Source organism: Rhamphochromis longiceps, linkage group LG3 (genome assembly GCF_057381845.1).
Source record: "Rhamphochromis longiceps isolate RC_006_pf linkage group LG3, R_longiceps_female_GT1.1, whole genome shotgun sequence".
NCBI lineage: Eukaryota > Metazoa > Chordata > Actinopteri > Cichliformes > Cichlidae > Rhamphochromis > Rhamphochromis longiceps.
Genome location: NC_140559.1, coordinates 51288142 through 51303471, shown reverse-complemented (window position 1 = coordinate 51303471; position 15330 = coordinate 51288142). Strand labels below are relative to the sequence as shown.

Below are 15330 nucleotides of genomic sequence, written 5' to 3'. Positions count from 1 at the left end.
ACTTCATCACGGCCAGAGGGAGGCACTGTGGAACCATCAAACAAAAGACCCCAGTGCTGATAAGGCAACATGCTGTCCATTACCACCAGGTATGAGGACACAAGGTAGGTGGCAAACTCATCTGATCCATCCTCAGTCGCCCCAAATGAGAGTAAATGTGTTACTTTCCTTCAAGTCCTGTCATATTATTTTGTATCCACAAAACTATTAGAACAAAAATATTAGAAATAAATTAAAAAGATAAATCCAAATAGATGAATAGATCTTTTTCTTTTTTTTTTTTACCTTCATGAATATTTTCAGGAGAACAGAAGTGGTACTTATATAATGGTAGTGCCCATTGCCTGAGATCCTATGATTGTAAGGTTACTGAGAAATATTTTTATTTACACGGTTGTGGCACTGATTCAGTCTTTAGCACTACGGTCACCCCGGTGTGTCGGCCACAACACCATTTAAGGCCAAACTGTCTCAGAGTATAGAAGAAGAAACTCGAGGTTTGTTCTGAGGCCGTTTATTCTTTCACAGTTTAAATCCTGTGGCTGTAATCACATGTGTGTGTGTTTTTCTTTATCCTTCACGCACACATCACACATCACCACTGGACCAACACGCTCATCCGACACTAAAACTGCCCACCTTACTAGTTGGATGACATCGTTGTGCTGGCTCAAACTAACAGAAGGTTAAATGCTAAATGAACAGCATATAAACTGGTATATAAACTTATAAACATCTGTATAAGAACAGAATAGACTTGTCCTATGATGTTTGGGGGCTTTTATACACTCATTATCCTTTCTATTTAGCCCTCAGTTTGTCTCTGCTCCTGGTCACGTTACTCCTCGTGTGTGCGACTGTTTAATTTAGCCATTTGTGTTCAGGTCTCTTAGCTCCTATAATACAACTGTTCATATTCCAAGCCAGCCTGCAAGTCCTTGCATTTGGTCAGTCCCAGCACCCGTACCTGCTCCCAGGGAGAGAATGGCCAGCCGTCAACATGAGCACTAGTACCAGCATCCAGAGCAGACTGCTAGTCCTGCTCTGGATGAGCCAGAAGTCTGCCTGAGCCAGAAGTCTGCACTAAGCAGGCACCTGCCAAGCCGCCCAAGGTGTCCCATCACCTCCGCCGTTCCCCAGTGGAGCATTGCTGGCCATGTGGTCGGCCTCCTGAACTGCTGGATTTTTTTTTTTTTTTAATAAAAGGGCCAGGTTATTTTTTCTGGTTTTACCTCAATGCCAGGTGATGAGGATAATGAGCTATATAGTTAAGCTCCCTTCAGTGCTGCTGGACTAAAAGCAGAGGCTTATTCTTGTCTGAATCTGTGATTTGTATGTAAACTTAAACCACATGTCTGTGTAGCTTGTTAAGTAGCATTAGTAAAAGACATTCAAATTATTATAATTGCCTAGTTTTACAAATTTTGAAACTCACAAAGAAAGACGACAGCTGTGGCTCATTACTGAATTGGCCATGTGCAAACCTGAATGATGATAAGTATTAATAAACAAATGAGACACTGTTGGAACACAATGTTCTACTCAGAGTAAATTGTAAACTTTTACAAACAGTTAGGTTTGTTGGAAGGTGTCTTTGTAGATGCTGTAGATTATAATGCATATCTGTGCAGACCAATGACTGGTGCTGATGCTTGCAAAGAGCTGAAGTTGTGTTACCACCATACTGCCGTGTTTCTGCCCTGGATACAGTTTCCACACAAAAAAGTAATATCCACGCTCTAGACTGCACCGCTGTTTTCCTTCTTTGGCATGAACTGAAATTAGCAGATTGTAGTACAAGTACAAGTAGAACCGATGAGAATCAATAGGCAAGCAGACTAACAATTCCAAGGAATTGAACTACTGGGAACTGGATCTCTACAAGAAGCGGTGGAAGAAATGCAGAGTGATCTCTACAGCACACAAACAGTTTGTGTGTTTGCTTATGTTTGTTGAGCAGTTTGAAACGCATGTCGTGTCTCATTTCTGGGAGAAGATAAGCAAACCCGAAATGTAAGTTTCAAACATTATTAAACAGCTGAAGGTTCAAATCACACAGCACTATGGATCTCCCTCTGTCAGACCAAAGAATTTTGTTTCTGCGAAACTCCAGGTAAACTGTCATGTGCCTTTTACTGAAGAGTGGCTTCCATCTGGCCACTCAACCATACACGCCTGATTGGTGGAGAGCTGCAGAAGTCATTGTCCTTCTTAAAGGTTCTCCATTCTCCACACAGCAATGCTGGAGCTTTGTCAGAGTGGCATCGGGTTATTGGTCACGTCCATGACTATGGCTCTTCTACCCCTGATCACTCAGATTGGCTGGGCAGTCAACTCTAGGAAGAGTCCTGGTGGTTCCAAACGTCTTCCATCTATAGATGATGGAGGCCACTTAGGGCTGGGTATCGTCACTGATTTCTAGAATCGATTAAATTCCGATTTACAAGGTCCCGAATCGATTTGATCCACGATTCGAATCGATTCAATTTGATTCAATTAGATTTGAATCTGGGAAATTTTGACAGTCAGAAATATAATTCAGATCAGTACATTTACATATTTTTGTATCTATAAAAAGGAAGCTGACAAATGCAAGACTTTATCAAATGTGTTAGCGTCACAGCAGATGCCTTTGTGTCAAAGCACCTCAAGATAAAACACAGAAAAACATGAAGGTGGTTTTCCTGGCCTGGGATTTTATAAAAATATTCTGCAGTACATCAAAAATGAAAGAAAACTATTAATCAACTTATAAACATTACCTCTGAAGTTACAGCGGTTTTATTAGAGACACAGCTAAGCGTTTTGCATTTTGCATAATTTGTTGAGTATTGAACGGCAGAAATTAGGTTTTCTTTTCAGAAGTATGTAAAAGGAAAATAAAACAGCGGCCGACAGCGCTGTAAACAACGGTAGACTTGTGCGTAACAAGCAAGCGAATAATGCAGAAAATAGATTTTTAGACAGGAAACTGTTCTTGAAGTAGAGAGAGAGAGAGAGAGAGAGAGAGAGAGAGAGAGATTTTATCATGCACTCAGAAAAATAAAGTTGCCAACTGGAACCAAAAGGGGTTCTTTAGACTGATGCCATAGAAGAACATTTTGTGGTGCCACAAAGAACCTTTCAAACAATGGTTCTTTGAAGAACCATTTCTTTCAGTGGTTCATTGAAGAACCTTTAATGGTGCCCCAAAGAACAATCAAGAAATGGTTCTTTGGGGCACCATTAAAGGTTCTTCAAAGAACCTTTTTTAAAATGGTTCTTTGAAGAACTAGTTTTAAAAAGGTCTTTCAAATGGTTCTTTAAAGACCCATCTTAAAGAACCCTTTTCTGAGTGGTTCTTTAAAGAACCATTTTAAATCTTTGATGGTTGGAGCAAGAATAATCTCTCCTATTTCTCGAACCAAAAGATAAAGCTGACAAAACTTGTTACCCTTTTCAATCCTGGAGCCTATGAGGAAAGGCAGAGTCCTAAATAATGTCCATTTCTCAACAGCAGTTCCAGAGATATTTCCATCCAGTGCTACCTTCTCAGGTATTAGAGCAGGTTTGGAGGTGCAGTCATTCTGTCCAAAACTAAAATTCCTTATGTTGTCATTAACCTCTTGGATAGTAACGGTTTTGTCATTGAGCAAAGCTTTTAAAACAGACTTCAAAACAAGAGGAATGACCCCCTCAAGAAAATCATGCATTACATCAGGTGGGAATGCATTTGTGGTATCAAAATATGACAGCTTGTTGAAGGCACATGGGCCAGTTACACCATACACTGACCTACAGTGGGGGTCATCCTCAACACATCCGCCATTTCCTGCCCGAAACCGGAAGTGACATCATTTTCACGGAAAATGTAGTTTTTTACTTGTAGGCCTTAAAAGCCTATACTGGTTGTGTGGTTTTTCCCATATTACCAACATGCCAATTTGTTTGTTGTGATTTATTATCAGCCAGACTCATATTTGCTTTAAATGACAAATTTATTTAAGACGGAGTGATTTATGTAAGTCTGGGATGGTACGTATTAACGGCCGCTCATAGATCCTACCTGCCGGATCTTCTGTTCATTGATATTGCTGTTATGACTGATGAAGCCGAGCTGGTGAGTTTCTGTGTTAACTAAGTAACGTGTTAAAGCTATAAATATGACTATTACTAAACTGTACTGTCATTAATAGTGTTGCTTTGTTAATGTTGTATGGTTGTTTTATTTTGTGTCTTTCAGTTGATTACCTGGCTTCTGTAAAGGCACGGTTATTGTACTGGTGTTAGTTTATGCTTGTGCAATAAAATTTATAAAAGGCAGCAATCAGATGTCCGAGCCTGAGTACGACACAGTTTCATCAGTTAAAACACACCCTTACGGTGGGAGTTTGCTAAATTAAAGGTAGTTAACTTAGTAAAAAACCGTACACTGGTATTTTTATAAGTCATGTTTGACTTTTCTGAATAGTTTCTGGGATGCTTAGAACTCGAATTGCACTGCTGGAAATAGTTTATTTTGATGCACCTGCTGTTTTCTTTGCAAATTTGCATCATAGGATTGTTTTTTCGTTTTTCCTGCAGTATATAAAAATTGCTGTATCTCCAAAATAAAACTATGAAGACACTCAAAATAAATTTCCTGTTGTTGTAAACTATTTTTTGCAACTTTTTTGTATTTAAAGTTTTGAGGGATAAACCTCTTAAATTTCTCGAAGTAGAAATATATGTAAAAAACAAAACTAAAACGATTTTCAATTTTTTTGTAGTTTATTGCACTTTTTTGCAATTAATGTAATTACTATGGACTTAATGCATACATGTTATTAAAATATGGGATATAACAGTTGTATAGCAACTTGAAATGCTCCCACAAATGGCACTACAACATGTAAAAAAATAATATAAGCTCTGGCGGACTTGGTTCTATAGTAGGTCTTAAAGGGTTAAATAAATATCGTCAAATAATCGAGATCTCAATTTCAGTGAAAATAATCGTGATTATCATTTTTGCCATAATCGAGCAGCCCTAGAATATACTGAAAAGTGTCCTGTTTCCCAGTAAAAGGATCTATCCCCAGGATACATTCAACAGCTTCAATCAGGTTTAATTTCTCAACACAGTATCTGTCTAGTTGATATGTGTTGCTGACTGCACTGAAGCAATGTTCTACCAAACTACTGTCATCAATATAATGAAAACTTGATATATCAAAATTAAGAGTCTGCAAACATTTAGTAAATATCTCCCTATAGTTTTCAATAAAAGACTTGGAAAGTGACTCTACTTCACTAAGAACAAATGTTTGAACTTTTCTATTTACAATACTTTTCTCTTGAAGATTCAAGGAAAACAATGCCAGTTGTTTTCTCACAGTCTCTGCAAAGTTCTCTATAAGTTCACACAGAGCTCGTTCAGATGATTCAACAGTTTCCTGGATGACAGGGTCACAGTCTGGGGCAGACTCTAATCCATGTTTCTGATATTTATGTTTCTTCCTTATGTGATTTTTCAAAGATTTCACAGACAAAAACTTTCTGGGACAGTCTTCTAGTCCGCAGACAATGAAGAATCCACATTCACTTAAATGGTATATCTGTTGACGTTGCAGCAGTTTTTCATATGTTGGTTTTCTTGTGGAGCATCGTGGACACTGATATGGCATATCCATAGAAATGCTCACCTACAAAGACCTGTTGATAATCTGCCAATTCATTTTCTCCAAGCCAAAGAGATACTTCTCCCACAGTCCACTGCTGAGCCACGATCTGCTAAAACAAAACAAAATGCACATTACATTGTTTTACTCTGTGACATCAAAAACGTATTTATTTATTTTTTGTTCATTCATTTTCCAAGCCGCTTTATCGTCATAAGGATTGGAGGGGTGCTGGAGCCTATGCCAGCTGTTTTTTTTAGGTGGGGTAGACCCTGGACAGGTTGCCAGTCCATGGCAGGGCTGTCATTCAGATATGTATGTCTTTGGATTGTGGGTGGAAACCCACACAGAAACAGGGAGAACATGCAAACTCCACACAAAAAGGCACCTGGTTGACCCCGGGAATTGAACAGAGTCTTTCTAGCTGTGAGGAAACAGCACTAACCACTATACCACCGTTTATTCTAACTTTTAAGCCTTCTTCGGATAAATGTTGATTATTTTATGCTTTGGATTATCTGGTCTTGTTAGTATAATGACCTCTTCTTTGCCTAATGTATGATGTTTGATAAATGAAATGTACAATTTCTTTTTAACTATATTACAAAAGGACATCTATCTTGGTAACATCAAATGACCGGAGCATAATTTGTCAACTACTCTGAAAATAAGTTATACATATATATATGTGTATAATATTCTCAAAAGTAATGCCTTAAAGCAGAAAATAGTAATACTTTATTAAAATTTAGAGCTAAAGTACAGTATCTGAATCAGTCTAATATCCCCCAAATGGATTGTTAATTTATAAATTCACCATATTCATAAACGTCTTAATAATAAATTCTATATTCTGTTACCACATTATTTGTGATCAGTGGGTTTGCAGGGTGGATGGTGGGGGTCCTTAGGCTTTGGCCCCCAGCCCTGCCACCAGAATATTTTTAAGCAAGTGTTTCTAACTTTTATTTGAATATTCAGTATCCCACCATCTGCTCTTAAGGGTAATCACCAGGTAACCCCCCCCCCCCCCCCCCCCCAAACACACACGCACACAAACAAAACACCCAGTATAATTCACACCCTCATTAAAGTGAATAAATATTTATGCAATTTTACACCATCAAACTCAGATAGCTAAGGATGAAGAACCATTTGTAATAGCTAAAGAACCATCTACAAAGTAAAAAGGTTCTTTGACGTATGATGGTTCTTTAAAGAACCATGAAGACATCTGAAGAACCATAATTTTTCTGAGAGTGGTGGAAGCAAAACAGTAAAAGTCAGAGGAAATTCATGACAATGTTTATTTGAAGCGCAGTTTGGATCTTCTTTTGCTGCTGGTTTGGTCAATATTGTTTGGAGAGAGACAAAACTAACATCTTTAGAATCAGAGCAAAAAGGGCGTGAACACAAAACGTGGACCCGCCGACAGATCAGAATCAGCCAGCTGTCAGCTTTCACCCCCGACCATGTCCGTGCCGTCAGGTGAGAAAGGCGACATCTCACTGATTCTGATCCGTCGGTGGGTGCGCGCTGTGTGTTTACGTCTTTGTGCAGAAACCGTGTACCTGCTCTCATTTACTGTCTTAGCTGTTTGGTGGTTGTTGAAATTTTGTGAGGTTTCACCTGAGATTCTGGCATTTCGGGCAAAATAAATTTATATTAAAAAATCGATTCAGGATTTTAATGAATCGATTTGACGTTATCCAAGCCAGAATCGAACCCACCCCTGAGGCCACTGTGCTCCCTGGGACCTTTCCAACTTCATAGGCAAAATGCGTAATTGACATACTGATCTACTGTGTCCATTTCACTCTTTGTCTCTCCATAGCGTGGAAAGGACACTCATGCAGAAGTTGCAGTAGTCTACACTAACAGCAGAGGGAGATATTTTTTTAAGCCAAAGTGAAAATAATAATAGTTAATGGATAATAATAATAAGTGTTTAAACAGACATTTCTAATACATTTGCATATATATAAATATTGGCTGTCTAGCTTAATCGTTTCTGATGATTAAGGACCTTGAAATGTAGGTTTTTTGTTTACTACTGACTTCTTGGCTTTAAAAAGAGAGGCACATTATATACATCGTACAGCAATAAATTCTCCAGCTTTTGGGCAAATAAAGCGACCCTGAAAAAGATTAGAGAATGAATGGATGGTATGTTATTATTTCAGTGACAACATTCAGGTTTTGTTATGATGATTATTGGCCTTTGACACCATGTGAGATTTTATTTTATAATATTATTTATTTATTTTCATAAAGTTTTTTTAATCCTTCTTCTTTTATGTGGTTTTCGTTTGTATCTGTTTTTATGTATTTAATCTTCTTTTCAGCACTTTGGTTCATTGTGGTTGTTTTGTGATTCTGAGGCTGATCAAACTAACTCAGTAAATGGAAACCTCTTGTTCATTTTGTGCCATGTACTGTCACATATGCTAAGCCTAATTACACAATGTACAGTCCCAGGCACTGTGGACCATGTGGTCATTCCTCCCCAGAATCCCACACAGTGCAGAATGTCCAAAAGGTGAAAAAGCAACTCTATAACTCTTCTTCCCACACCGTGACTCCACTCCCGTGAGAAAACGCACTCCGCTCCTGGCAATACACAAACACATACACACATTGGTGGGCAATCCACTATATCGAGGGTTAAAATCCCGCATAAGTCAACAGCTGTACTGTCAAGTTTCACACCGTATAATCCCACACAGACTGGAGCTCAGCAACACTCTTAATGTGTATGTATAATATAATACAGATACATAAAAAATACACTCCAAAAATACACAGTCCTTGAAATGTACAAAATATTATTAAAAAATTTGAAAATGGAGACACCTTGGCCTATGGTACAATGTATGAAAAGATCTTTACTGCAGATACTACTATGGCTCTGCAGATTTTTTCTTTTCTTTTAACCTATGTCGCCTCAGCTTGAGGTTGGTAAATCTGTCTATCACATTTTGGTGGTCAAGTCTCTCAAGCATCTCTTTCTCAACTGACATCACAGCCAGGTGCTGGAGACTGCTTTGACCCATGGTCCTTCTCAGCCAGGTATGGAGCTGACTCAAGACACTAAAATGGCCTGTACTTCATGCTCCTTTCAAGCTCCCCTATGTACATTTAATATAAAGCTTTTTTTTGGTTTTCAGTATATGTAAAAGTACGGCTTTGTTATTCTATGTAATAATTTCTGAAAAACCTTTAGGTATTTATTTTATAAAGTGCATTTGTTATGATTTCAAGTAACACGCTAACAGCTTCACTGCTCACCTTTCGCTCTTATAATCTAGTCAACCTTTATGTGCTTGAGTAAGAAAAACAATATCTCACTGTACAGTAACTGATCAGCCAGTATGGTTTTAGGAAATTTTGAATGAGGCAGAATGACATTTTCATTATTGTTATTATTTTTATTTATGTATTTATTTTTGCTTTACCAGCCTTTTGAAATCTCTGCTGGAAACCATATTCTCCATGGTAATCTGTTGTTACCGGGACGGTGGAGGCTTGGGATGTAATGCCATCTTTGTGCAAACTGTCATTTGGTAGCTCTCCCTTAATTGCTGGTCATTGATGAGCAACATATCGATGCGGCTATCTGTCCTCCATATATACAATTACATAAACATACAGACACACAGACACCTTTTAAGCCCTTGTCCTCTGATCAGGTGTCCATGTAGCATTTACCTGGATCACTGTCGCCAAACCATCTGTTTCATAATACATGTAAGCGAATGGTCCCAACGTGCTTAAGATACATTTTTAAATTATCTGTGTAATTTCTGTTCATATTTAAATTAAGAGGGGGTGGCAGTAAAAACTCTGTAACAGAAATATCATCAAGTACACTGTCAAACGATTGCGCTGTACAGACTCGCATACTTGACTACTGATAAACGGCTTTCACGTCAGACTTCTCTGTGCATTTTATTTACTGCTAAGCTGCTTAGCAGCTCTTATTTATCCAAAGTGCGACACCTGAGCGCAGACCCGGGCTGTTAAATATGAGTCAATGCAGATGTCAGACAGACTGTCCAAATTCTCCCAAAGAATCTGCAGGCACCTGTTTAAAACTGGCTTAGAATAGAAAGTTCTAAGTCTATTTGAGATATTCTTATTTTCTGTTAATAGTTAATCTTTCAAATGACAAGAGATAATGCCTAGATATCTCACCTCATCTTTCATCTGTGTATTACATATTAACTGCAGGAGACACTCATGTAGAGCTAGTATCTCACATTTATTATTATTCATCTGTAAACCTGACGTGTTTCATAATCGCCTTGGCTATGTTAATCATCATGCTCTTCAGGAGTCGTCAAGACGCGGGGAACACAGATGAGAAATTAAAATGGAGCCACAGGGGAAGCAAAACAAGAAACCTGAACATGGAAACAAGACTTTCACAATAAAACACGAAACTGTGAACGTATATAATACAATATGAAGCAGAGTAAAATTTGGAAACATGACACTTTTTATTTCAATATGTAAATTAAAACAAAACAAAACACCCTCAAATCACATTTAAATTACAGGCAAGACAATGTAAAAACAGCTGCTTTTTTAAGAATAAAATCACTGCATAAAAAAGCCCATGCAAAGAGAAGAGGAAAAGAACAGATAAAATCAAAGTCAGCTGTCCAGCCACTCCAAGTCTTCCCCTTCACCACCATAAGATTTCCGAGTTACTCCGTAGTCCCATAACAGCTCCTCACCAACTGTGATGTCCTTCAGGGCAATGAAAAGTATTGTCTCCTGAGGTCCTGCAGGGAAGTTCATTGTAAACTTCTGGGGCTTGATGTTGGGATTTTTCCGGGAATGGTTCATTCGCCTTCCATAGGTGTCAATTTCGGGATGACAGGCACAGGGGAATGCGGTGGCATCGATGCACATACCTCGGTCACACTCGTCCCTGAAGAAGAACAGATACCCGACTGGGGCCTCCGTTTCCCTTCTGCTTCACTGATGTATGTCCCGTGGTAATCGCACACGATATCCCTTTGCGGAAAGGCATAAGTGCGATCACACCTGTAAGTTGAAAGAGACCGTCGGTCATGACAGGGCTCTTAGAAACGTTCACTTGCAATTTAAAGACCGTTTAGTCTAAATGATGTGTGCATTTTACCTTTGCCCTTCCGTTCCCCGAAGTCTTGCAAAGCCAGGCTCTTCCACTTCTGCTCTGCAATCGAAGACATGAGGGACTCGTTGTCTTGTATACTGGGCTGCGGAGCAACCCAGGCCTGCAAGATGGCATTGACAGTGGGCTTGTTGGTGTGCCATTTCTCCTTGTCCAAAGCCATCTGCACACGTGCAGGCTGAGGTGGGTTACCTCCTCTGCCAACTGACTGACCTAAACAAAGTGGTCACAAAGCAAGGTACAAGAAATAGTGCAAGTGATTATTGCGGCTTAAAAAAGAAAAATCAACCATATGCATTTTACGTATGCAAATACGTTTCACATATTTGTACCTTAAAATATTCCTTATATTTATAATTGAGCTATCTGTGTATATTTTGGTGTATAACATTGAGTGGGTTGTACTTAAATGTATTGTATTATTTAATTAGTTCAGTCTGTTACTGCTATTGTCTCTACACAAGTGTAACCCACATAATTTTCTTAGAGATTATTAAAGTATTTTCATTCTGAAATGCATACAAAACAAACAAAGCAATGCAACAGAAGAGGCTCCATTAACATGACATGCCCAGGCCTTACCGAGAATGTACCCAACTCTTTTCTTCAGCTGAATATCCCTCCATTTCTTGTAGTGGTGTCTGTGCTGTGGGAAGCCAGCCTGTACACACTGCCGTTTGGATGGTGGCTCTCCATTCAGGGTGACCGGGAAGGCCTGGAGGAAGGCATCCCATTCTTGGTGTGGCAGGTGCATAGATGATGTGCTACATGAAAGGTGTAGAGGAGGGGATGCATCAAATCCATCAAAAGTTTTTAAATGTGAAAACTTGTAACACAGGTTGACTTGTGGTAGTGTGTGATATTTATATATAAAAAAATAAAAAAAAAGTGCACCTGGTCTGTCCTGGTGTCTGTAGTCCTCCTACTGAGCTTTATGCTGACTCAGCCATAGCATCCTCAGGTTCAGTGCTCAGGACTCTGTGGTTTTTAATGCATGCAAATGAATTAGAGAGCCAAGAGAGATGAAAAAGCTAAAATACAAGGGGCAAACATCTCTGACATACAGCAACATATGTGGCTGACTGTTATGAGTACAGGGTTAGGGTTTCTCTGTCAGATCAAAGAAACAAATCTTTCTTAATATGCTGTTGATCCAGTTATGTCAAGCACTCACCTCGCTCTCAGGCATTTTACATCTAATGATGGGTTGGACAGTGGGACTAGGGCTGGGTATCGTCACTGATTTCTAGAATCGATTCAATTCCGATTCACAAGGTCCCGAATCGATTCGATCCACGATTCGATTTAATTCGATTCGATTTAAATCTGGGATATTTTGACAGTCAGAAATATTATAATTCAGATCAGTACATTTACATATTTTTGTATCAATAAAAAGGAAGCTGACACACGCAAGACTTTATCAAAGGTGTGAGCGTCACAGCAGATACCTTTGTGTCAAAGTACCTCAAGATAAAACACAGAAAAACATGAAGGTGATTTTCCTGGCCTGGGATTTTATAAAAATATTCTGCAGTACATCAAAAACGAAAGAAAACCATTAATCAACATATGAACATTACCTCTGAAGTTACAGCAGTTTTATTAGAGACATGGTTAAGCGTTTTGCATTTTGAATAATTTTAAAAAGTTTAAATTTGTTCAGTATTGAACAGTAGAAATGAGGTTTTCTTTTCGGAAGAATGTAAAAGGGAAAAAAACAGCGGCTGACAGCGCTGTAAGCAACAGTAGACTTGTGCGTAACAAGCAAGCGAATAATGAAGAAAGGGAAACTGTTCTTGAAGTACACAGAGAGAGAGAGAGAGAGAGAGAGAGAGAGAGAGAGAGAGAGAGAGAGAGAGAGAGAGAGAGAGAGAGAGAGAGAGAGAGAGAGAGAGAGAGAGAGAGAGAGAGAGAGAGAGAGAGAGAGAGAGAGAGAGAGAGAGAGAGAGAGAGAGAATCTTCTTTTGCTGCTGGTTCGGTCAATATTGTTTGGAGAGAGATCAAACTAACAGCTTTAGAATCGGCGCATAAAGGGCGTGAACACAAAGCTTGGACCCGCCGACACATCAGAATCAGCAAGCTGTCGGCTTTCAGCCCCGACTGTGTCCTTGCCGTCGGGTGAGAAAGGCGACATCTCACTGATTCTGATCCGCGGGTCGCGCTGTGTTTAAGTCTATGTGCAGAATCCGTGTTCCTGCTCTCATTTACTGTCTTAACTGTTTGGTGGTTCTTGAAATTTTGTGAGATGTCACCAGAGATTCTGGCATTTCGGGCAAAATAAATTTATATTAAAAAAATCGATTCAGGATTTTAATGAATCGATTCAGGATTTTAATGAATCAATTTTACGTTATCCAAGCCGGAATCGATTTTAATCGATGAATCGATTATAAAAACCCACCCCTAAGTGGGACCCCACATTCTCCTAGGAAGAAATTGCCCCTGTCATCGCTGCCAGCTATTTGATTTTGCAAGGACACTGCACGGATGAAATAGCAGTCCAACAACTCCAGAGAAAAAAAGGAATCAATGTTAAATATCTCATAAAATCAATTCACAAGGTACCTATAGAGTAAGAAGAGAGTCGCTGCTGAGAATGAATGACTTACTTGTTCTTCCTGGCTGGTTATCCTCAAGTTACCACTGAATGCTGTGGAACTCAGCTCAACACCATCAGCTACTGCTTTCCGCGCCATCCAGTCCTCTACCTGTGTATGTGTGTGTGGGGGGGAAAAAAAAAAAAAGTTGGAGCTTAAAGAAATACAGACTTACATCAGCTGTCATTTCACTTATCGTGCACTTTTATTGTTGGCGGCGCACTTACACAAAGTTCTTGAACAGCATTTGCTGTCATTCCATGTTGTAAAATCAGGATGGCCTCGCAGTACTGTCTGAAGGTAGTCATTGCAAATGTGGGGATGCAATCGCCACCTGAAAGTCTTGCGTGGAAATATTCAATGTCCTTCTTGGCCACGGCAAGAATTTCCTTCTTATCAGACCTATTGCAAATGTGACAGAGGTAAGACATCATTGAAAGTGTGTATGTGTCATCCAATATGTGGAAGTGGCAATAAGGTCATCATACCTCGCTGTTGGCACGACTGTCGGGCACGACTGTCGGGCACGCTTGGGGACTGTCAGTGATGATAAATCCACGTGTTTGAAGGCGAGTGCAGAGTTTAATGCAAGATTCTTCATCCTTGCAGTACTCCTGGAGCTCTGAGAAGTTCCAGACTCTACCTTCATTAGAAAACAGCTTCTGTGAAGCAATGGCTCTGGAAGCTTCTTCCTCACATTCCTGTGGTGTGCAGTTTCTCGCACACACTCTGCTCAGGTGTGTGTGAATGGACTGTTGGGGCTTTTTACAAAGCAGTCAATAGACAACATTTCTCTCCATCTTGTTTGCACTGTAAATATAAAGAGTGAGAGGCAGAGAGTGAGAGAGAAAAACTCTGCATATCAATCTAGTTTATTTTGACAGTATGAAAAAACAAACAAAGAACAACAACAATACATCCACACACAAACTTTGCTTCCACCCCCCCCCCAAAAAAAAAAAAACTTAAAGAAAAAAAAGTTTTAAAGTTTAAAAACGAGGAGAATGGCACATGCAAGTTTTACACGTTCAACCACTTAAAAGCCCAACAAACAGTACTTACATTAAAATTGAACCGTTATCTTCTGTTGTCGTCTCTCTCTCTCTCAGTCAGTGTCCTGCGGAAACAGAGTGGCAATTAACCATAGCATATCACAAGTTGGCTACTTTTATGTCCTTGTAGCTGTATGCTACTCCACCCCCTTTTGCCTACTGAATGACAAAATGAAAGGCCCACTTTTACCACCTACTGAACGACCCATTGACCCACCCACTGAACTGAATTTGTTGGTGAAAAATGTTTCTCATGTTAATTTAAGAGCTGTTAAAACTAACTGGTCCGTTCTCCCGAAGTTTATTTTGTTCTTCCAGACCAGGGGTAGGCAACCGTTCTTGCTTTCCTTCTTTCTTTCTTACAGTTATATTGGCGGTTGGCAAACAATTGAAAGGTGCATTACCGCCACCAACTGGTATGGAGTATGGTCTGGAACGACGCTCAAAAAAAAAAAATTTCTCAAATCCTGCCAAACAGGTTCCCCTCTTTTAAAAACTGAAATAAGGCCTGATAACTTTTACTTCCCGATTCCTTTCGCTACAAATCAACCAGATCCAGTTTGATTTTTAGGTTACTAAGATTTTGAATCAAATGTCTCCTCTCAACCTGATACCTCTGACACTGCAACATGACATGTTCTACAGTTTCCTCTACCCCATAGTACTGGCATTTGCCAGTACTATGTTTCCCTATCATGAATAACGTATTATTCAAGGTAGGCAACCTTTCTGATGGCGAGTGCCATTTAAGTAGGGCGCTACTAACGAGGCCCATCAGCTGGAGGAGCTAACGGCTGACAAGCGGTTGTGACTTCCCAGGTAGGGATCCCTTGTCTTTTCAGAAGCCCGGGGTCTTTTGGAGTGTAATTTTTTCATAG

At 39.5% G+C, this 15330-nt stretch overlaps 1 protein-coding gene across 3 annotated transcripts; it reads right to left on the bottom strand.

Annotated features, from left to right (window-relative positions):
- Window positions 1-10019: 10019 nt before the first annotated feature.
- On the bottom strand, window positions 10020-14992 carry LOC146675155 (uncharacterized). 3 transcript variants are annotated; one of them, XR_014910651.1, is made up of 11 exons: window positions 14670-14992; window positions 14463-14517; window positions 13889-14210; window positions 13628-13802; window positions 13413-13511; window positions 13218-13310; window positions 11975-12021; window positions 11695-11778; window positions 11383-11564; window positions 10789-11013; window positions 10020-10691 (listed from the first exon to the last, which is right to left on the bottom strand). XR_014910651.1 is itself a non-coding variant. In XM_085402465.1 (5 exons), exons 3-5 carry the CDS (start codon window positions 11552-11554, stop codon window positions 10564-10566), a joined length of 525 nt encoding a protein of 174 aa, XP_085258591.1. In that variant the 5' UTR covers window positions 11555-11564; window positions 11695-11778; window positions 11975-12021; the 3' UTR covers window positions 10024-10563. The 3 variants fall into 3 exon arrangements, 1 of the variants encoding a protein (XP_085258591.1); XR_014910650.1 differs by having other exon boundaries at window positions 14735-14992; XM_085402465.1 differs by lacking the exons at window positions 13218-13310; window positions 13413-13511; window positions 13628-13802; ... (1 more) ...; window positions 14463-14517; window positions 14670-14992 and having other exon boundaries at window positions 10024-10691.
- Between the last annotated feature and the right edge of the window lie 338 nt (window positions 14993-15330).